This window comes from Ammospiza caudacuta, chromosome 2 (genome assembly GCF_027887145.1).
Source record: "Ammospiza caudacuta isolate bAmmCau1 chromosome 2, bAmmCau1.pri, whole genome shotgun sequence".
NCBI classification, from domain to species: Eukaryota; Metazoa; Chordata; class Aves; order Passeriformes; family Passerellidae; genus Ammospiza; species Ammospiza caudacuta.
The window spans coordinates 33,405,252-33,428,202 of record NC_080594.1 but is presented as its reverse complement, the minus strand read 5'-3'; the positions used below and the strand labels follow the sequence as shown (position 1 = coordinate 33,428,202).

Below are 22,951 nucleotides of genomic sequence, written 5' to 3'. Positions count from 1 at the left end.
TCATACAGCAGAAACAAACAGGTGCAGGAAATTGCTGAAGCACATGGAGGATAACTTCTTTGTGCAGGGACTAAGGGAGCCACCTAGGACAGGTCCCCTCCCAGCTTTGCTGTTTGTAAACACAGAGGGTCTCAGGGGTGAAGTGGTGACTGGTGGCTGTCTTGATCACAGTGACCACCAAGTAGTTGTGTTTCAAATAATTGGTGTTTGGAGAAAAATACCAGGAAAACTTTGTCCCTGGATATGGGAAGAGCAGATTTTGGGCTGCTGAAGGAGCTAACTAGCAGGGACCTCTGGGGATCTGCTTCAGGTATTTGGGTCCATGAATGCTAGTCACTTTCTAAGAGCCATCTCTTAAGAACACAGTAGCAGGTAATTCCAAAGGAAGGGGAGTCAAGCAAGCAGTGCAAAGGGCTGAACAGGGATCTTATAGAAGTTAGGCAAAAAGAAACTGTACAGACAATGGAAGCAAGAACAGGCAACACAGGAGGACTAGAGAGATTCTGTTTGGCACTGTAGGAGAAAATTAATGCAGTCAAGGCTCGACTAGACTTCAAGCTGGCCAGCACTTTGAAGGAAAAAAAGGCTTTTCAAAATGTATTAACAGCAAACAGAGAATCAGAGAGAACACTGGTCTGTTGATTGATGGGGTCAGTCACCTCACAAACAGGGATACAGACAATGCAGAGGTATTTAATGCCTTTTTTGTCTTTGTCTTTAACACCAATGCTGGGTCCTGGGATCCCAGGAGACCTGTGTTGGAAGACCAGGACGGAGGGGATGATGAACTGCCAGCTGACCCTGAACTTGAACAAGAGTAGCTGTTCAAGCTGGATGCACATAAATCTGTGGAGCCTGACAGGATTGATCCCAGGATACTGATGGGGCCAGACAAAGCTATCACAGGACCTCGCTGCATTATTTTTCTTCAGTGGTCTTGGGTCAACTGGAAGCTGGCAATGTTTCAAGAAGGGTAAGAAGGTAAGGATAGACCTGCCAGTCTTACTGCTCAGTGCCTGGTGAAATTACAGAGAAGGTTTTTTTGAGAGACAATCCAGTCATTGATTATATGAACACAAGTTCACAAGGGGAAAGTCTGGCTAACCAATTTAATTTCCTTTCATTATAAGGTCATGCACCTTAATTGACCAAGGGAAGCCAGTAAATGTAGAGTTTTGGAATTTTACCAAGCTTTTGATACTACTCTTCATCAATTGCCCAGCACAAAGGTAGACAAATCCAAAATATGTTGGGTAAATGGGGTTACATCAGGCTGACAGCCAGTCACCATCGGCATTCCCAACCGCTCAGTTTTACAGCCAGTGCTCTTCCATGTTTTCATAAATGATCTGGACACAGGAATCAAACATACAATAAGTCTGTCAATGATACTAAATTAGGAAGAGCTGTGGACTTCTTTGGGGGTAAAGAGGTCCTGCAGAGAGATATGGAGAGCTGAGCCATCACCAGCTATATGAAATTTAACTAGACCAAGTGCTAGATTCTCCTTGTGGGACACAGTAATCCTGGTTATTCATACAAATTGGAGGATTAGAGACTGGAGAGCAGCACTGTGGACAGGGACCTGGGGGACTCTGGCAAGAGGAACATGACCCAGCAGTGCCCTGGCAGCCAGCAGGGCCAAGCGTGTCCTGGGGTGCATCAGGCATGGCATGGCCAGCTGGGCAAGGGAGAGATTGTCCTGCTCTCCTCTGGGGCAGCCTCACCTGGAGCGCTGGGGGCTGTTTTGAGTGTCACAATGAATAAAGGATATAAAGCTACTGGAGTGTGTCCAGAGGAGGGTGACAAAAGTGGTGACAGGTCTCAAAGGCAAGACTTAGGAGGAAGTGGCTGAGGTTGCCTTGGTCTGTTTAGCTTAGAGAAGTGAAGGCTGGGGAGTGACCTCATCACAGTCCACAGCTTCCTGAAGGCAAGCAGTGGAGGGGAGGGGCTGATCTCACCCCGGTGACCAGCAACAGGACACAAGGAAATGCAGTGAAGCTGCACCAGGTAGGTTCAGATTAAACATCAGGCAAAGGTTCTTCACTGAGAAGGTGGTCAACCACTGGAACAGGCTCCCCAAGGAAACTGGTGATGGTACTAATCCTGTCAGAGTTCAAGGAGCACCTGGATGATGCTCTTAGTTGTATATTTATCTTTAGTTAGTGCTGTGGGGAGCAGGGATTTGGAGTTACTGATCATTATGTGTCCCTTCCAACTTGAGGTAGTCTGGGATTCTAAGTCTGTGGAACCTGATGGGATGCATCCCTGAGGGAGAGAGCTGGCCAATGTGATGGCAAGTTCCCTTGGAGGGGAGGAGTGTGTCTGGCAGGATTGAGGAAGATGATCTTTCCCTTCTACTGAGCACTCAACCACATCTGGGGTGTTGGAGGCAGTCCTGCATTTCCCAGTATGAGACATGGATGTACTGGAGTGAATTCAGAAAACTGTTCCTAAAATGATTAAAGGATTGAAATATTTGAGAAGATACTGAGAGACTGTTTAGCCTGAAGGAAAGAAGGCTTGGAAGGGAGTTTTACCAATGTATACAAATACTTGGTTGGAGGATATAAAGAAGACAAAGCCTGTCTCTTCTGCAAAATGGAAGGACAAGAGGCAGTGGACACAAATTAAAATACAGGAAATCCACCTAAATATAAAAAACCCAATATTTTTACTGTGTGCAATGCCAAGCATTAGAAGAGATTGCCTATGGATATTGTGGAGTTTCCATCTTTGGAAATATTAAAATTCCAGTTGGACAAGGCCCTGGACAACCTGCCTCCGCTGTAAGCAACAGGTTGGTTGGAGTGGATGACAGCCAGATTAATTCTGTAATTAAATCTTGATTTTTAGAAAAGTCTTGCTTTTTTTTTTTTGGTGCAGTCCAATCAAACTCATACTGCACTGCAGGTGATGTGAGCATGAAATCCAACGTGTGTCCCCTTTACTGTGTCAAGCAAGATTACTCTAGAGCTGATCAAGCTGGAATACCTCCAGTTTTCTACCTGTCACTTAATGCAACTTCGTTTTTGCTGTACGTTTCTGGCAAAGTTTACTGTAAATCTGCAAATTTCTTGCAGCATGTTTATGACTCCAGTTCTGTAACTTTTCCTCTGATCCTTGAGCATAAAGAAGGAAAACACAATTTTGAATGTTAGTATGAAATTCCCTCAGGGTGGTGCAATTTCATAGGCAATTAAAAGCTGCATTAGAGTGGAAAGACAAAATAGGCCTGCTACTGATAGCCTAAATGCAGAAGAAAATGACCCCTTGCATCCCAGCAGTATGATGGCTTTGCAGACTGAAATAAACACACATCACCCTGAATAAACTGTGAAATACAGCCTGTTTTATTTAAAGGGTGGTTGTTTTATTTTTATATTGCACTTGGCATTTCCTGATTTAAGAGCTGCAAGCTGTCTTCTGCCTACCACATGTTTCTGTTTGTAGTTCTGGCATTTGTATAACCCAGTGGTAGAAACTGTCATCCAGTTTCTAACTCACTGTACATTAAACATAGCAGTCAGAAGGATCCTAGCTCCAGACAATATGTTTTGCACACCAGAATTTTTCAAAATCTCCTGCTTTTAGTCCTTGAAGAAAATCAAGTGAGTTTATGTCTAGATTTCATAGAGGACAATTTTAGACCCATATAAAAGGGTTTCATTCTTTCAAGTATTCCATTTAGCACCGTAATTTGTGTTGAAGTGCAATCTGTGTTGAGATGTAGATTCATGCCTGTGCACATTTATTCTTGGGCTATTTTTTCTCTTTGCAGTTAGCGTCACAGTCTCTGACATCACAGTATATGAGTTTACTGCTTTTCAATCCTCTTATTTCAGGAGAGAGATATGGTAATGAATTTGATTCTGGCCGTTCATGAAGAACAAATTGTGGCTGCTCAAGACCATAAGGGTCTTTGTCTCTACCAGCTAGGGAATGGAATGCATATGAAGGTATATGATCAGAAATTACTGAAAGAAATCACAGCAGTACACGACTGCAACACAATCCACAACTTTTTGCTATGAGAGAGAATAAAACCAGAGAGCAATAGACCATTTCTAGCTGGTTCTCTAGCTATACTCAGAAGTATTCACAGATATATATAAAAACAGCATTAGCTGTCCAGACAAGACCTAGAAAATTTCATTGACCAGCTCCTCTACTATTGCTTAGTAGGCCCCACAATTTTCTTAAAGAAACTGAAAAGTCTAAACTGCCTCATACTGAACGGTAAGGAAGAAAATGGAATGACTGGTTGCAACAAGATACCTAAGCAGTGTTCAATTTTAAGATATATTCCTTGAAGTCTTAATCCACAAAAGTTACCACTAAGTTTGCAAATGCTATTTCAGTGAGCTTTCCTACCCCTGCACATCACAAATTCTCTGCTGTTCTGAAACTTTCTATATGCTGTCTTCAGTTTCTTCAAAAGTTTTTGAATTATATCTTGTACTTTGCAGCTGATAGTGTGCCTTCATTTCTCTGAAAGAGTGTCTTGTAAGATTGTCCACACCTTTAAAAGAAAGGCAATTCTATCTTTTACCCACTGTTTTACTCACTTAGCAAAAGGTTAAATAGAAGAGTTAGGCTGAGTCAAATCAGCATGTGCAGAGTATTATGGTATTTAGCAGGCTGATGATTTCATGATAAGTACCTGTGTGCCTGTTTTCACCCACAGTACATACAAGGCAGCTGCTGTGGTAAGCAAATTTCAAATATTTACCTTTTTCACAGAGCATGGATGTGAGCAGTAACTGTCAAGTAGCACTTTACTGCATGGTAAATCCACAGCCAAGCTTGCCTTGCTCGAGCCTACAGTCAATCATTGTAATGAGTGAAGTAATACTTCCCTCTGCAGAACCCATCCTAGTTAAAAACACATAATCAACTCAATGTTCAATAACTGTATTAAATGATTACTTGTAGTGCTTTGTAAGTAGTTTTATCAGGCTTATGTATGTGTCTGTATTTGGCAGACTACCTGCTGGTCTTCCTCACGTTTCCCCTTGTAGCTGCAAGATTTGCAGAGCTCTGGGATTGTAGCTTACTTTAGGGAGATAAGCCTGAAGGGTTTCAGGCTGTTCAGGAAAGATGGATTGGGAAGGCAAGTAGAAGGGCTTTAACAGTGTGAAAAGGAGTGCCTCGGGGGCGTGAAGCTTTACCTTGGGCCGGTAGTTGAACCCGAGGACAGTGTGGATAGGGACATCAGAACAGACCAATGCAGTTGATGTCACGGATGTGTCTGCAACCAAACCATCCGATCAAGAAAAGGGAGGTGAAGCCTTCTTTGGACACGGTGCCCTAGAAGCTCTTCTGCACTTGAGAGGCCTTAAAGTGATGGGAATTAAGTCGAAGTTTTTTCTCTTCTTTTGGGACCACTTGGAATTGGGTGCTTTTCAAAATTTACTTTGGGCTAAGTGAAATCTTTGAATCAAATGTGAACCAATTCTGTCTCCCGCTGCCACCTTCTGCAAATAGAACTTGAAGAGTTTGAGATGACAAGGTGGGAAGATCCTAGCAGGTCCATTTGGACTGGTCACTGCCTTAGGACCTTGCAGTGGATGAGCGTTCCGGTGCCCTCCTGCCCTGACCCGCTTAGGCTTCCCGTACCGTTACCCTGGAAAACCATCACGCACGCAGTCCTGGCTGCAAGAGAGACCAGGGCAGGCTCACCCCCTCGCCTTCCCCCGGCTCTCTGATCTCGCCGAGGGCGAGTCGCTCCCGCCCGAGGTGAGGTGAGATCGGGCGGGGCAACCGGGCTCCGGCTGCAGGTAGGGAGGGAGGGAGAGCGGCCAGGCCGGCCGGCCCGCCCCTGGGGCACAGCCCGCCTCGCCCGATTATGTCACCCGTGCTCAAAACAAAGTTAGGAAAGTGGTTTCAGCCTTTCCGCGGTCTCGCTTCCAGCCCGGGGAGCGCGGGCCGGGCCAGCCCGCGGGGCCGGCGCCTGCGGCAGGTGAGTGGGGGCGGCATGGCGGCCCTGAGCAGCCGGGGCAGGCACGGCCGGTCCGAGCCCGGCCGGACCGCTCTCCCGGCGGGGAGGCACCCGCGGCCGCCGCTTCGCCGTGCCCTGCCCTGCAGAGAGAGCCCCGGTGTCCCAGCGAGCCCCGCTGTGTCGCAAGCCGCGCTTCCTGCGCTATCCGCGGGCACAGGGCCCGGCGGGGCCGGCACCTGGCACCGAACGCGCTCCGGCCCCGAGGGGAGCGGCGGCCCGGCTGGGTGGCGGGGCGGGGGGCTGCCCTCGGCGCTGCTTCCGCTCGGTGCCAGGCAGGAGGGCGGCAGGAAGGGGCTGGAAGCGGCCGGCAGCAGGCTGGTGCAGCCCCCGCAGCGCCTGCTCGGCGCGAACGCCCGCACGGGGATGGAGCCGAGTCCGCCGGGGGCCGGGGCTGGCGTGGGGAGCGACAGCTCCGTGCCGGGGCTGCCTCTGCCATGGCTCCTGCCACACCCGGAATGCTGCCCTACGGGGTGCCCGAAAGGGCCGGCGGCAGGCAGGGGTTGTGCTGGCACTCCCGCCGTGCCTCGTGTGTAGCTTCGTGCCGATGCCGTCAGAGAGAAATCCCTGGATGGCCTGGCCCCTGAGGAGCTGCCCCGCTGGTTCTCGCTTCCCTGCAGATACAGAAGATGCTTGAGTTTGTGGCTGAGGGCTGCCCTCAGGCCCACCAAGTGCTTGGTGAAGAAGAAGGCACTGCTGTTCATGGTGGTTGTAGAAATGATTCCTGTGTCCCCCTGCAATAGTTTGCTGTCTCTCTTACTCTGCTGTAGTACTTAGGTGATCTCTGATTTAATTTTCTATCTTTCTCGACACTGAAGGTTTATGACGACTGTAAATGACAGTTATGAAAGAAAAGTGCTGCTAGCAGGATAATAGATTTCGTAATATACACCAGTAGAACAGATTATTACTGCATGTAGTGAAATGTGGGTAGTGTCACAATTGGGAGAATGGTAAAATCCCTCTAGAACACGTTGGCTAATTTAATGTGGTCTTCTCTTTTCTTAGTTGCAATTTTGTGGTTTTCAACAGTAGTTTTCAGCTTAGTTTCACTTTTCTTTTTAAAATAAGTAAATTGTTCTGAAGCATGGGTAGAAATGTATTGGTTTTCTGTGGGTTGTTCTAAGAACTCTGGTCCCCATATTTGAGCTTCAGAAATTGCACAGATCAAAAGGGAACCATTACACCCAAAGTGAAAATTAAATGTTGGTCTTCTCTAAGCTAGATTCTCATCTTTCATGAAATTGAGAAAAGAAATCAAAAGACAGAGTCTGAATTACAAAAAGGAAGATACATTTCTGTGAATGGATTAAGGAGCAAATGAGATTCAGGGCAGTAATACTTTACAGTCTCCTGGTCTGCCTGCTCTTAGAGACTTAAGTTCACTGCTGCTGTAATGAATGAGATATGTTTGGTTCCTTGTGAGCTATTTCTGCCCCCACCACCACCCTTTCCTCTTATCTGGTGGCAGACTAGAAGATAACAGTAAAACAAGTAGCAGAAATAAATGCACTAAAGAGCACCACTCTACAAGTTTGTTTGTGGTTTCTTCAGACCACAGGATGAATGTGCTGCTTCTAACAGGTCTCTTTTTTCTCCCTTTTCTGTTCATTGACAAATGATATCCTATCATCATTTTTTAGATGGGTAAATGGTGGGTAAATGGAGGAGTAAAGAGTATAGTGGTCTTCCCTGATTCCCTCTCCACTCTTTGCTAATTTGCAGTCTTAATATATATGAACATATTGTCCCAACATGCAAGCTGAGAGTAACACATCTGTAGAGTTTTATTTCTCATGTTGAAAAATACAGATTTAGTCAGTTCAAGTTAAACCTGATGTAAAAACATAATTCATTCCCCTGTTCATTACCTAATCCTTGCAGAAGCACCAGGATGTCTGTGTCTGATTGAAACTGAGTTTAAAGATTTTTGGACCCATCTCATTCCTTAGTCTCACAGAGGGTGTGTCAAGGAAAGTGAAGGGTCTTGCTGTGGAGCTTCCATTAACTGAAGAGCAGCAGAAATGAAGTTAGGGATCCTGCACAATTGTAAAGATAACTTTCTGAGTAATTGGGTCACAGAGAAAGGGGAGGTTGTATCTCTGTTCAAAACCAGTAGTGAATTAAAATCCAATTAAGAATCTGTAATGATGCATTTTTAATTGTTTGCATAGCAAGACTTTTTTGTAGAGCTGAACAGGATGAAGTACACCAAGCCTCCTAATCAAACATAGATAAGTGGATTTGTTTATGTGTTTCCAAGGCCTTGGAAGGAAGCTGTGTGGAGCAGATAGCATGAAGGTTATCTTGTTCTGCATATAGGAAAATATGAGTCTTTTAGTATCATATTTTACCATTACTTTTTGTAGTGGAAAACCAGTGGACTAGCAATCTAAATATTCTTGTGCCTTACTGACATGCTCTTGCCCCATAAAACCTGTCCCACTGACTCAAGTGAAGGTATTTTCCAAGAGCAAGTTTGTAGTTTTAGAAATTCTGAAAGTTTTGAAGACAATAATTTGTGCCAACCCAGCTTCAAACTGAGTGCCAGATAACTAAGGAAACACTTGGAATATATGTCTCTGTCTTCTAGTGGAATCTGCATTGACTTGGGTCCTCTAAGGTCTGTGGCACAGTAGGCTGAAATTTTATACTAATGTTTTTTCCATGAAAAATTATTCTTATTTGAAGAGAATATTTAATTTGCATCTCAAAATCCTTTGACTTGAGTTAAAGATGTAACATTCCTTGAAAAACTAGAGAGTGTATTTTAGACTTCAAGCCAAATTGTTGTTGGCTTTCAGGCAGATAAAAGGTTTTGATTTTTTTTCAGATGTTACATTTTTAGCACGGGCTTTTGGAGGAGGCAGAATATTTCAAGGGTTTTTTTGTGAAAATGGTGTACTTTAAAGATGTTCTTGTCAATCTGATTTCACCAGCCAAAAGTAACTTGATTTAGCAGTGAGTCATTAGGAAAACCTGAATGATAAGACAATTAAAAGGGATATATACTATTTAACTTAAACTTTTTCCAGATCTTTACTTCAGGGGAAAGGGGTTTCCAGTGCAAATAATTTGTCTACAAATGGAACAGCCCATGTGAACTGGCAATATCTCCTGGCAGAACGTCATGTTTCACCACTTACTAATATAATGCTGTTATCAATACAGTTAATCACATTTAATTTCAGTACTTGGAACAATGCAGCACAATAAATTGTGCTTAGAGGCTTTTTACCACATAAATGATTCTGTGATTCTTTGCAGTCAGATGGACTCAGCCCAGTTTTGACTTAACTACGTTTGGGATGTGTTGCATGTGTTGTAAGATGCTCCTTCTTAACAATAGTTTTTACATCTATGAATTAACAAATGATGTTTTAGAAATAAGTCAAAATAATAGTAGAGTAGTTCTACATAGTTCTGGAATAGTTCTCATACAAGTTCTGGAAGTGCTAATGTCTGTCCAGTTTGCAAGGAGACAAAATAAACCTCATGTTGCAGCCACAGATGTTAGCCATAGTTTTAGCCCAAAACAGGTAGCTGGCCAGGCTGTATTTGTATGCAGTAATGATTTATTGGTAATTTAGAGAGATAAAGACAGACTTGGTGAGGAAAACACCCACTCAGATACTCATGCACACTGGTACCACCATCCTGCTCAGGTATTGCATAGGCCAGCAGTTTCTGAAGACACAAGGTTCATGCAACCAACAGGCAGGTGAGGAGCAAGAGGTGGGGAATTCTTCTCTGAACCAGTTTTCTGGAATAAGGTGGAAAGAGCAAAAGGAGGGAGAGGAGACAGGGGGTCCTTAAGCCTGCACAGACTAGAGGCAGGGTGCTCTCACTCATGATCTTGTGATTATTCTGCAAGTGATTTCCATGATGATGGCTGCCCCTAAATTCAGGGTCCCTCCATAAGAAGTTTGCACTTTCAGGCAGCTCTTAGCTTTTGACTTCTTAAATGCATTAAAAAGGAAGCATCCAAAGCAATGAAGCAAGAGGAAAAGATGTATTTCTGCTAAAATCTTTACCTTGAGTAGCTTTACTTCTCAAGGATCCTAGCAGCACTTTACAGGTCCATTTTAACTTAATCCTACCTTTTTAGTATGGACCCCTAAGAACTGCTAAGATTTAGGCAATAAATATCCTGTTAGTTGTTTTTCTTTATTGTTTTTATATTGAAAAGCAGGATGGTGAATAAATGAATATGCCTGCTTACCCTGGGCATCTGAATTTTAATACATGGATAGTTTTATTTGCTGCTTCCATAGAAGCCAGCAAGAATCCAGGCAGATCTTTTGTCTTCCTCTTCCTCTGGGGAAGCTGGCTTTTGGGAGAAGATTTTCTTACAAGCCCAGTGAAAACTAGTTGCTTGGATGCAAATGTTAAAAATAAAAGTTTAATGAAGATATGTTCACCAGTCAGAGTTGGAATTCTGCATCATAGTGCACAGAATTGACATAGTTTGTGTATTTGTGGATTCATCTAGGGACAAATGCCAAGTGGGGAGCAATTTGTCTCTGTCCAAAGTCTTTGGCTGTCTGTTTTGGAATCCTTAATGCTTAATCACTTCAAGCATATTTTCTGGTTTTCTCCTGTTTCACAGTTAATATTGTTGAGACACTGCTTCAGATATTTAATCTGGATTTTTATCCTTCTTCTTTAGATTTAAGGTGGGGTTTTGTTTGTTTGTTTCGTTTGTTTTTCTTAACCAGTAATCTTCTGAAAAGGAGAAATTCCATTTATATGACTTTGGTGTATGTACAACACACAATGTCTTCTCCCAGGTCTTTTTCCTCGTTGACTTCTGCTGAGCTCCCTTACCTTGAAATAAATTGTAAGTAAGTTTTAAAGCCTTGTTGTGGTATAAGTGAAGCTTTAAGCTTGCAGATAGCAAAGTAGGTGATCCTAATGGATCCTTTAATCTTTAAAAGGTAATCAGGTCTGGCTGGAGAGTTTCTGTTAAGACTGAATCTAAACAGTCTGTCAAGACTGATTGTAAACAGAATTTGGTTCTCCCACACACTACTTACACTAAAGGAATTTCTACATAACTTAGTTTTTCCTTTTACAGGCCAGTGGATGTAGGATTCTTCTTTTGTCTCTGCCTTTGCTACTTCCCTGAAATTATTTTCATGACCCGTTCCTTTCAGACTATCTTCTTGTGGTCCCTCACAGGAACTCCAGCCTGCCCCAGATCCTTCCCTCCAGTTAAACTCCTCACACCCACTCCATGGTGTAAAATGTCCTGAGATGAAGAGTCATGAGAGATTATGTACATCATGAGAGAAGTGAATTCAGGCTGTGTGGAAGAGCCTTGATGATACATTTCATTACAAGATTTTCTGACTTGCATGTTTTTACTTGAAAAGCCAAAACTGGAAGGATCAATGTCCCCTTTTTTTTTCATCCAGTTGTTTCTAGGTGTCCAAATGCTTAGGCCAAGCTTTATGATACTTTCATGAGAGCTTAAAGGTTAATTGTCGCAGTCATAATTGAGAAAAACCAGGTATTTTCTTGAGCACACAACTTTTTATCTCTGCTAGTTAAGTGTGGGACCTAAATTTTTACGTTGGATGGTCATAAAATCTTTTTTTAAATGGCTAGAGGTAACACTGAAGTCCACTGATCTGGTCATCTTTCTCAGGAATGATCTCCTCTGCCATTGTTTGCAGATTTGTGTTTGGTCTGCTCTTCCATGATGGCAGAACTGCACTGCCTTTGCAACCAGGGGTTCAGTGCTCCACCTTCTTTATCCTTGGGTGGGTTTTCGTGTCTGACATGTTTGCTTCTTGTGGATTTGTATTATGTGCATAGGGAGCATTTTTCTTCAATCCTTTACCTAGGAGACTTCTATGTACTTGAGCTTGGTTATTGTGCTCTCTTTGGTCTTAGCAATCCCATTCCTCTGTCATTCTCTGTAGGTCCTGCTTTTTTTTGATTCTTCCTAGATAGGCCACTTGGGCTTAATTAAGTTAAATAAACTGTAACTTTCCAGTTGGAATTGAAAGGATTCTACAACAGATTTCACTGTCTAACTGGATGAATACTTGTTTAAAAGCAGGGCAGAGCAGTTGGGAACAGAATGACTTCTTGTGGTGATGCATTTTAGCTTTAGGAGCTTTTCAGCACAGTGCTGGATAACTAACTCTGATAGCTAACTCTGACACTAAGTTATTTCTGAAGAGGTCCCTGTTCATGTGTCAGGCATGCTGCACTGCAGCTGGGGGTTATTTTAACATTTGGTTGTAGGAAATTAATATTTCTTGTAGAAAAAGTATGCAATCTATTTTTTATTTTGTAGTGTTTGCAAGACGTGTGTTCTCTCTCATAACAGTGTTTTGGATAAATCCAAGGTGACCTTGGTATTAAATAAGCTTACGATATTTTTCAGCTGATGATATTTTGAAGTGTGCTGCAGAAAATTTGTACCTGTAGACACATGCTAAGAAAAATATTTCACTGAAACCTAAAACCAGAAGAGATATGAGGCAAAACAGCTCTCTATGTTTTTAACTATCACAGTTCGGGAGAATGGGGTTGTCACACGTCATGACTTGTGAAATCTGTGGCTCAACATTGTTCTGCACTTCTAGAGTTTGGTGATTTGCAGTAGACCTGACTGGAAATGATGGAAATACCTTGTGGAATATTAACAGTGACCTCCCTTTTTTAGAGCCGTCCAAAATTTCCCTCATGATTAATGGACAGAAACCTCGTGAATCACACATCCTTGTTTAGTATTTGGAGCTATGCTTGTTTGCATCAGATCATGATATCACCTATTTTGCATAGTGAAGTGTGTTTGTAGCTAAAAGAATGGAAATCAAAGGTCTTAATGGAATTGATTTTGTAAGCCATTCATTTTCTAAAGGAGATGCATGAGTGAATGGAACTACCTATGTTATTTGAAACTGGCTTTGAGGTAATTACTGAGTGCTGATTCGGTAATGTGGGACAAATTGCAGTTTTAATCTTTCATGTTATTACCAGCATTTGCAAACTATCAGGACACTGTAGGAATTATGATGAACTCTATCAGCTTTAGAAGATGCCATAAGGATTAAGAATTTTTGCAGATGCTCTAATTTAATTTTCTGCTGTATTGAAGACACTTGCTGTGTAGCAAGTTTTTCTGATGTGTGTAAAAGGTGGGGCAATTTATAAGAAGGTGCGGCTCTCATGATGCATGTAATTTCATTTTGTGTATGGAAGTATTTAGAAAGCATGATGATGTTTGCTGAATTGTACTGTACTGTTTGCTAACTGCAAACAACTTCATCAAAGTGTATATAGTGCCTTTTCTTCCACCATTTTTGATCTGGTTTTGTATTTCTGTTCTTTCACTTACAATAGGCTATTTGTTCCTTGCATAGTTTTTCTTTTTTCCTAAGGAAGTCTGATGGACTGTGCAGAGGCAGACACTAGCAGCACTTACTCTCTTGATTAGCTCAGCCTGTTCCTGAAGTTGTGGCCTTCTGGAAATTGTTGAAATAAAAAAATTTTAAAAAATCCCAAAAGCATTTTGAGTCTGGGTCAGATCTTGTCAAGACTGTCTGCAAGCTGTACTTGTCCCATTGATTTTTGGTGTTTTTACACGTGTTTTTAAGTTAGTATCATTGCTAAGCTGAAGCTGATGGTCTGGTTTGTCACCTCATACACTGGTGTCAGCCAGAAGTGAGCTGTATTGAAGTAATGGAGGTTCAGGTGTGTAAAAGCAGTATGAAGGGAGAATTTTATCCAGACTATTACACCAGTGTAGTTTGATTGTGGCTTTCCATCTGGTCCACTTGTGGGTGGCTATATACAGTGAGAGCAAAGATGTTGGTCAGACTTTCTGAGGTAGAAATTTTCCTCACAAGAGAAAGAGTTTACAGCTGTTCAGGCAGCTCTAATAGGCAAAATCCCCTTGTATGTGTGACCAGAATTCCCCATGACAGCCTTTTCTAGCCTTGTTAATTATGGATGCTCTGGCATGGATGCTCTGGCAGACTTTGGTGCCTCTTGGGGTGTGGAGTGTGGCTTGCCCCAGCAGAGAGGTCTTGGGGTTTATAAGGCACCACTGACAGCTGTACATTAAAATTCAAGGAAGATCCATTCTGAGGGAGGAGTTTCCTAAGGTGGCACGATACTGGGTGGTTTAGACATCTCTTGGCTTCCCTCTGAGTGTTTTTCCTTGTCCTTGTTGTAACAATGCACTAGGAAGATTCTGACAGGTTCTTTGGCTATATAGCCAAAGTTATTCCAGTTCTGGAAAGTATTTGAACAAGAGTCTTGGGATGACTGGAGTGATAAAAGAGAGGAGGGAGGGAAAGGAAAATTACCTGTGTTTGCAAATTTTTTCACATGATTTCAGAGGGGCTGAGTGATTTGCTCACCAAAATCTTAGTTTGGTTTGATGTCAATGGCCTATTTGCAGTAAATTTACACTTACATGCAATGTGGGAAGTCCAGCTGCCTGGCCCATGGCTATCAGAGAAATCACTTTGTCACGGGAAGCTGTGTGAGTTCTCTAAGATGAACACATCTTAGAAGATGCTGTGTTCCAAGAGTGTCAGGTTTGAACTGAAGCCTAGAGTAAAACAGGCTGAGTTGCTCTATGTGATCAGAGCCTTTTCACTTTAAGAAACTGCATAGACAAGCCTAAGGTCTTGTTTCCTCATATTCTATCTTCATATCCATGCAGTGCTGAGGTCTTTGCTCTGAAGTCAACATAAGTTCCATTTTTAAACAATTTTCACTGGCCTTTCTGTTGTTCCAGATTGTGCCAGTCATACTGCATCACAATCAGGCTATATTCTCATATTATAGTCAAATGCCTTAAAAATTTCTTTGTTCTGTTAAAAATTTTGAGATAAATTTGTGTCTACTTTAGGCAGACCTACTTAGATAAGAACTACAAATTCAAGACAAATATGTGAAGTCAAGTTGTAGTGACTTTACTCTTGCCTTTATCTGTATTTCTTGTGTTTTCTTTTTCATGTTGATCGATTGTCTGTGTTTCTTGTCAAACTGGCTGATTCTGCTTTGAGACTCCATTTCAGTTTTGTCCTCTCCTTCCCTCAGACTCCCCCTTCCTTGTTCATCCTCCCATTTGCAATGTCTTTAGTGAAGCCCATCAAGGGTAAGTGTCTTCAAAAAGCTTTTTCCTCTTCTAAGCTTTGGTGGCTAATTAAAGAAATGGTTGCTAAGAGATTGTATTGAAAGCATGATTAAGAGGGTCTGATTTGATTTTTTCCTTACTTTTTTCCATGCACAGGTTTCAGATCAGAATTTATGGGTAAATGGGATAGCAGCATCCCAGGATATTCCTGAGCTGAGACTGTAACCATGGACAGAATAAGAGGAGACTACACCAGTCCCGTGCAACCAGGAGATGCAGAGAGGAGCAGGACTGGAGAGCAAGACCCAGAACTAACTGTGCTGGGAAAAGCACAAGAGTTCTTTCAGATTTGTGATCTGGAAGGCAAAGGCTTCGTCACTCGTCAAGACATGCAGGTAAAACACAATTGGTTCTGTGAAATGCGCAGTGAGAGAAACTCCTAAAGCCCTTAATGAGTTGAGACTGATTAATTTAGAGTTAAAAATGTTAACACCCTCCTCATAACTTTAAAGAGATATGTGAGATTTAAAATAATATCTTTGAAGTCTTACATAATGCTTGCATTTTTCCTCGCAGACAAAGCAACAAAAAAGTGGAAAATCAAAGTAAATTAGGTTTAAAAAAAAGCCCCAGGACTTCAATTCTATTCTTGTTGAAAACATCGAAACACCATTAAATTCATTGCTTTGTGATTTGACACAATGTCAGGGGTGTATTTAGTCTGCCAATTCTATCCTTTTTTCAGCAAAATTGTGTAAATAAAGTCTTTCACTGTGGCTTCACTGTCAGGCTATGGTGAACTCTCAGCTGGATCACATATATATGTAAAAAGTACAGAGGAACAGTATTTTTAGCATTATTCAGTGTTGGCAGCAATCTTAGGAAATTGTGCTTAATTTGTTTGAGGGCCCAAAATCAGATTTGCTGAATATGCTGATGAGAAAAAGCAACTATATATAACAAAAGCTTTTGAAAATGTGATTGTGGCACATTGCAGAAGTGATAAGATGATTTGAGCCAGTATGTGGTAGAGAACAGAAATGTACTCATGCTTGACATGCAAAGCATAACTTGTGTTAATCCATTTCTACTTCAGCACTTACAGATGAAACAGAATTAGGGAGCAGGAGCAAAACAAATTCATCATGATCTATGACTAAAGAAAGCATCTAATAGAAAATTTAGAAACTTTCTCTGTCCTGAGAGACAAAAGTTGTCTGTATGTATGAAAACACAGTTGAAACAACTTTACCTATTTTGGAAAAGCAAAACCCTCCTAAATAAACTGCTCAGTTTGCTAGCTCTCAAGAGCTTTCTTTGCAGTTGTGTGTTGCTGAGTTTTCTGATGACCTCTGTTAATTATGCAAAGTTAAAAAAAGAGAAGAATGCAGATGTTTGCTCTGCTGTAGGCTTTGCCAATCTGCATTATCTCACTGAAGTAACTGAATTCAAAAAGCCAAATGTATTGCCAGTGGTAGTGTTTGGTAAATCCAAAGCCACAGAGAGTTTAATGGATTACAATTTTACACTCTTTCTAAAAACTGAAAGGCATAGATTTTTACCTAATGGAAAACCACAATATTTATGTGTATGTATACGTATATAAAAAGTTTTAATACCTGTTTTTGCAAGGAATGTAAAATTATTTGATTCTGTTTGATTCTAGGTTTATGCTTAGGGTGCTGCTAAATTTATACTTCAGGTTCTAAAACAGATGCTGCAAAAATGCAGTAGAAATAGTGTTGCAAAGAACAAATAAAGTTCTATTTCATTCCTCTATTTCATCATGTTTGTTTACTATAACTGAAAACTCCATCTATGTATGTAAGTGTATGTAAGTTCTTTAATATAGAAATAAAGGTGCTCAGGACATTTGAGATAGTGTTTATTTATATTTGATTTTATTTCCTGCATTTTTCATTATGTTTGCTCCCTATAAGAAAAACAAAATTTAATGAAATAAATCAGTTTTTTCCTTAAAAGGTACTAAGTGTTGATCACTTCTGCATTGTGCTGTATTTGGTAGGTCTTTACTGCCTATCATTCCTGAAGCTTTGCTTCAGATATAGGATGCTAATGCTAAGCCTTTTAATCTTTAGGCTTGGGGTACAAGGCATGATTTCAACAGAGTGCAAAGTATCTGAAATTTAATTAATCTTGATGGAACAAATCTTGCAGTGTTTTTTTCTCTTGTGTCTGTAACAGTTACTACACTAAAGATTTACTCCTCCTTGATTATATGATGTTGTTTATTGTGAGAGGATGGTAATAGCTGGATTTTTAAAAAGAAATTAATTCCGTTTCCAAATATCAAATGCACTCAACTTTCAAACCAACAAGAGGTTTTCTGAAATGGCAAGAAAGAAAATTCTACCTTAGACTTGAAACCACAGTTTCATCTCTTGGTCCTTGAGGTTATAATGAATAATGAGAGTTAGTGCTGTAAAATGTTTTGTTCTAAAGTACATGGGAGGATTGGGTTCAGATGTTGCTCTTAGCTGTTTGACCTCTGTCCTTGTATTTAGCTGAGTAAAAGCTTGGTATTTTAGGAGAATTAAGCACAGATATCATGAAACCACAGAGCACCTTTGGTGGCAGTGTAGATAGCTTCTTTTGAAGCTCCAGTGGTATCTCTGAATATGTTTTGTTTTCTTTTCTTTTCTTTTTAAAATTTTAGGAGCCTCATATTGAAAGGGCCTATGTATTTTTACAGTAAGATTAAAATGAGCAAATAAACAAAAACACAACAGTGAGACCAATAACATTTTGCTTTCCTAGCCACAAACCACTTTAATTTTTTTATTAAGAAAAAACCCAAGAGGTTGGGAAAACATTGATTTAATCTTAGTAAGTGTCATACCTCATAAAAGTCTGCAAATGATCTGGAGGGAATTTAATGAAGCAAAATGTTGGTACATTCCTTAGAATCTCCTATTTTCACACCTTTTTTTTCCCTCTTCCCCCCAAGAAAATAGAAGTAATAATGGTGTTTTCTACTGTAAATTTAGTGTAATTCTCAGCAGAATTTGGATGCTGCATTAGGGCACTGCAGCTGAGGTTGGAGAAGCCCATATTTGTCAGTCAGGTTTGCAGCAAGACCCCCAGATCATTGCACTGGCATAGCAGCTGGGTCCGTATTTTTGGCACAGTCAGATTGGGTGCTCCTTCAGCAGGTTCCAAAGATCTAGTGGTAAGAGTACAGTGTCTGTTTTTCTGAATGTAAAAAGAGTAATTTGTTTGAAGCACCTTCTCCCTCATCAGTGTGGTGTTGACTGTAAGAATTTTACAGGAGGAGCTGATTATAAAAGGTTTCCCATTAGATCGTAGAGTTTGAAATCCAAACTTTGGGAAGATGGGTGTGTTTAAGTAAGAAACTGAAGACACTGTTGAAAAAAGGCATTTAAACTGAGTATACATCCAGGTTTTACTTCTGGAAGCAGGCAGCAATACACAACTAATCCTTATCAGAAATCCCTTTTTAACTATTCCAAATAGTTCTGTGTTTTAGTAGCGCTGTTGCTTTTACTTCTCAGGACCACCTTGGAATTCCTTTTAACACTCCTATCCAAACAGTTCATAAAGCATACCCTAAACTCTTTGTGGCAACCAGGGAACTCCTGGTTAATGCGTTTCAGCCAATTCTTTCCTTGCCTGTATGGCTTAGAATACTGAATAGTGGTTTGTGCTGTTTTGGATTGCAGGAGAAATGGTTTTTTGACCCCAAATCCTTCCCCCGCAGTGGAACAGATCAGCACTTTTAATCTAATGAACTTTATCAACCTACTAGCTTGCAGTTTTAATATGTTGTATATAAAACAGGAGTTTTGGGGGGGATTAAAATGTTAATTAATATAGCAGAGGAGTGAACCAGTGTGCATTTATATTGCTTCTCAAGCTGAGGAAAGGTTTTAATTTTCCTAGTGCTGTCTCCCAGTGGAAATGCTGGTTATTGGTGTTGTTTGCCACTCCAGTTTCCTCCTGTTTCTGGGAATCTGTCTACACTGTTAAAAGAATTAGAGTAAAACCATTAGTATCAGTTTTATAGAAGTCTTTTCTTTTATGTCTTTAGATTATCAGGAAAAAGTAGGTGATATTTGTGGAGCTGATTTTATGAAGCTATGTCTTTTTTGGTGTGAGCATGCTTAATTACAGAAGTAGACAGTCATGAACTCCATTTAACTCATTGTGGGAACTACAGATTTTGTTCTTAGACTGTGCAGCTGTCTTAGCTTTGTTTTATTTGCTTATTTATTTATGTACACTTTTTGAATCAGCTTGAATCAGTACAGTATATTCTCTATAATGTAGTCATCTAGAGACTCTCTTGCTTGACTTTATGACGTGGAAGGAACTTGTCATACAATTCTGCTGCCAAGTTTGCCCAGTAGCCTGATAACCAAGGCATTTCACCAAGCTAATCAAGCCATTTCACCAGGAGGCTGAGACTCCACCTCAAGTTCTTCCTCTTCTCCATATGTTTGGAATTTGTGGCACCAGACAGTTCTCCCTGTGTCATCATAATGGGTTCGTAAAGACAAATAAGTCATTAAAGCACATGTCCCTCACTTGATCTGGTTTTGCTCTGTAATTAGATTTTCACTTAGGGAAGCAAAGGACCTATCCTGCTGTGCTATGGATGTTTTGTAGAACCCAGACTTCCTCTTATCCTGTAGTAATGGAGAAAGTTGCTGCATGTTTTGTCATTACAGAGACTGCATCCTGAGTTACCTCTTAGCCTGGAAGAACTTGAAAAAGTTTTTGTTACATTGGATGCTGATGGCAATGGCTCACTTACCCCAAAGGAGTTCATCACAGGATTCAGTGAGTTTTGGAAACATGTCTCTTCTTTTGAGCTTTATTCATGTTCTGTACTCTCCACATGAATCAAATGGAACTTTGTCTTAACAGGACACTTAATACTTAAGGGTGCCAGACTGTTCCCTAAATGTAGCAGAGGAAGAAGTGATCAAATTATATGAATGAGTAGACAAAGGGCTTCTGGGTCTTTCTCTCCTGTGTAAAATGACAAGCCATGACACAGTATGAAAAAGTGATGAAATCACCTGAATCACACCTGTTTTAAGCTGTTGAGTAAATCTATGTACAACTTATTGAAGGTTTCCTTTGGGCAGGGGCGTTGGGGAGTCTTGTGTGTTATTTCATGTCAGGTAATAGGACGAGAAAGATAATTAAAATTATCTCTAATCTTAATGTAAGACAATGTTGGAGTATGTTAACACCACTGTCCTTAGACCTATGGGAATGCTTTCTACAATGAATTAATTCTTCAAGTGATGCTAATTTATTTCAAAACAAAACAGAATGAGGCACTTATTACTTCTGTAAGATATGATCTGATAAGTTCTTTGTAACTGCTTGTTTTTCAACAGCACCCTTATTGTCGTATTCTCTGTGTTTGTCACAGGGTGGTTTTCTCCCAAGATGTGACGTTCCAGATAAGACGACAATGTTAGTTAAACAGTGCTTGGTTGTTTATGCAGAATCAATTTTGTACCTAATTTTAGCTCTGCTGGCTAAGCTTAAGTATTTTCTCTAGAAAAATGAATCTCATCTAGGTGTGAATTGTAACAGCAAATCTTAATTTAGTTAATATCTACAGGTCCAACAAGCAGGACCTATGTTATTTCTATCAGTAGTTTGAAACCCTAATTCTCTTATGTCCCACCTCTCCCATTGTAGAGGTAGAACAAGTATCTTCATAGGGTATGCTCTAATCTGAAAATTAACATTATTAGAAAATGAAATAATATATGCTTTGCTTTTCATGAGTTAAATTAAGATCACTTCCATAAGCAGTCCCTGCATAACCAAAGCTCTTTACTAAGGGAGGTTGTAAGTGGCTGCCATCTCAAGCAGTTCCAGATCCTGGGGATTCTTGCTGCTCAGGTGCTGGAGCCCAGTCCAGAGGCCCAGGTGGATGTGGTCACTGCTTTCCTGTTTTAAACACGTACCCCAAAGACACCCACACACCACACACAGGACATAGACCACACCATGTAAAGGATAAGGATAGATAGTTTGAAGCATGGTACATCTTAACCTGCCCCACAGCACTGACAGGTATTTTCCAGGCCAGCTAGTCCTACATTTGGCTAGGTGATGATGTTGGCATTCCTGGAAGCAGAAGCTGTAGTAGATAAAAGCTGCTTGAGCAGCCAGAGTAGTGTCTGTATAAAGCTCATGCTGCACCAATTACTCTCTCAACTGGGAGGGTCCTGTTTCTATTTCTCTAATGGTGGCAAATATGAAATTTACTGTAACCCCTCTTTGCAACGTACTCAGTTCTGTTGCAAACATGCTCTGTTGGGTGCTATGAGAAAAGCAAGATGGAGTTAATAAAAACAAAACTACACCAGTGTTTCTGTTTCCTTGGACCTATAGAAATTTCTGTAGTGGAACTTAGAATATAACAAAAATTAGCATAAAATCACAATATTCCCCACCCCAATCCCCCAGAAAGTTGACTATTCATGTGATAATTGCACTTCTGCATCCTCACCATAAAACTACTGTTAATAAAATGTAGCTTTCTGTATGCAGTTTATATAGGAATTGAATGTGTGTCTTTGGTCATGCACTAAAAAGAATGTTAAATTTTATTTAATATACATTTTATCAGTACTGTTATTTTAGATCCCTAACTTATTTGAACCTATCAAGAAACAAACCCACAACATTTATGAAGAGTTGTTACTGCAATTTATATCCTTTTATGTTTTGCATGGAGATACAAATTTTTTTATTGTTTGTGAATTTTGAGGTGGATGATTTACTGAAGGTTAGACATTAAATGGGGCACAAAGCCAGCCATAGAACTCAGGGATCCTCTTGGGGTGCCCCAAACTTTTGTTCATTTACCATAAAATTTGAGTTTTAGTATGACATTGCTTCTTATAGTAATTTCTGAAAATGCTAATGTGTGTAATTTCTAATTCTTAGGCCAATTTCTTTTGGAGCAGATTGCTTTGAAAAATGACATGGTGCAACCATCAGAAGGAGAAACAGCCTGCCCAGTTAGATACGAAGAGACCATGACTGGTGATGAGGATGAAGAATTCCAATTCTCAAATCTCATGGATCGGCTTGGAGCTGCAAAGGTTTTGGATGAGTGAGTTCTCACAGCAATCATCAGTTGTATGACCCTTTATGATTCACCTCTGGGTTTGATTTAAATGGAATCCAAGATGAACAGCAAGAACAAAAGCTGCTAAAAACCACAGAGTTTCTTTAAAAAACTAATTTTCTTGCTGTCATGATAAAATGCTGTTTGACCAGATTTCTAAAAGCAAAACTGTTGTACTCCAGGTACATGAAACGTGTTTTTCTGCCACGTGATCTGAACATAGATAATTACAAGCATGTAATCCACAGATGTCACTGATTTTCAATCAATGCGTGTTGACTGCTATTTTTGGCAAGGGCTGCATTTGAAGTGCACCATAAGTAGGGAATTTTTCTCCATTTTTTCTGCTTTTTCTCCTCTTCCTGCCTAATTGCCTATTGTGATTGCTTTGGTAATTCTACTTCTTCCAAGGCTAGGATGGATCTCTCTGAAAAATGGAGCATAGAACCTGCTCAAAGAGCTTTGTATGTGACGGCCTCACATTCATTGGTCAATCACAATGAATACTGTAGAACAAAAAAAAAAAACCAAACAAAACCTTGGGCAAAAATGGGAGAGCATCTGGACAAGTGGTACAAATATTTAAGAAATACATTGTGATTCTTACTATGGAACAAAAGCACTCATCTGTCCTTGTCTTCCCTTGACTGCCTGTTCCAGGAAACAGTTCATTGTCAGCCATCCTGAAAGCCTTTCATTATGA

The 22,951-nt window shown here is 40.7% G+C and overlaps 1 protein-coding gene across 1 annotated transcript in view; it reads left to right on the top strand.

The window, feature by feature from the left end:
• Positions 1-5,890: 5,890 nt before the first annotated feature.
• Positions 5,891-22,951, top strand: part of CRACR2A (calcium release activated channel regulator 2A) — a 51,752-nt gene continuing 34,691 nt past the window's right edge. Inside the window, exons 1-4 of the mRNA XM_058800140.1 lie at positions 5,891-5,962; positions 15,261-15,499; positions 19,814-19,925; positions 22,065-22,233. Of these exons, the coding sequence (XP_058656123.1) occupies positions 15,332-15,499; positions 19,814-19,925; positions 22,065-22,233 (449 nt within the window). The 5' untranslated portion in view covers positions 5,891-5,962; positions 15,261-15,331. The remainder of the gene's footprint in view (positions 5,963-15,260; positions 15,500-19,813; positions 19,926-22,064; positions 22,234-22,951) is intronic.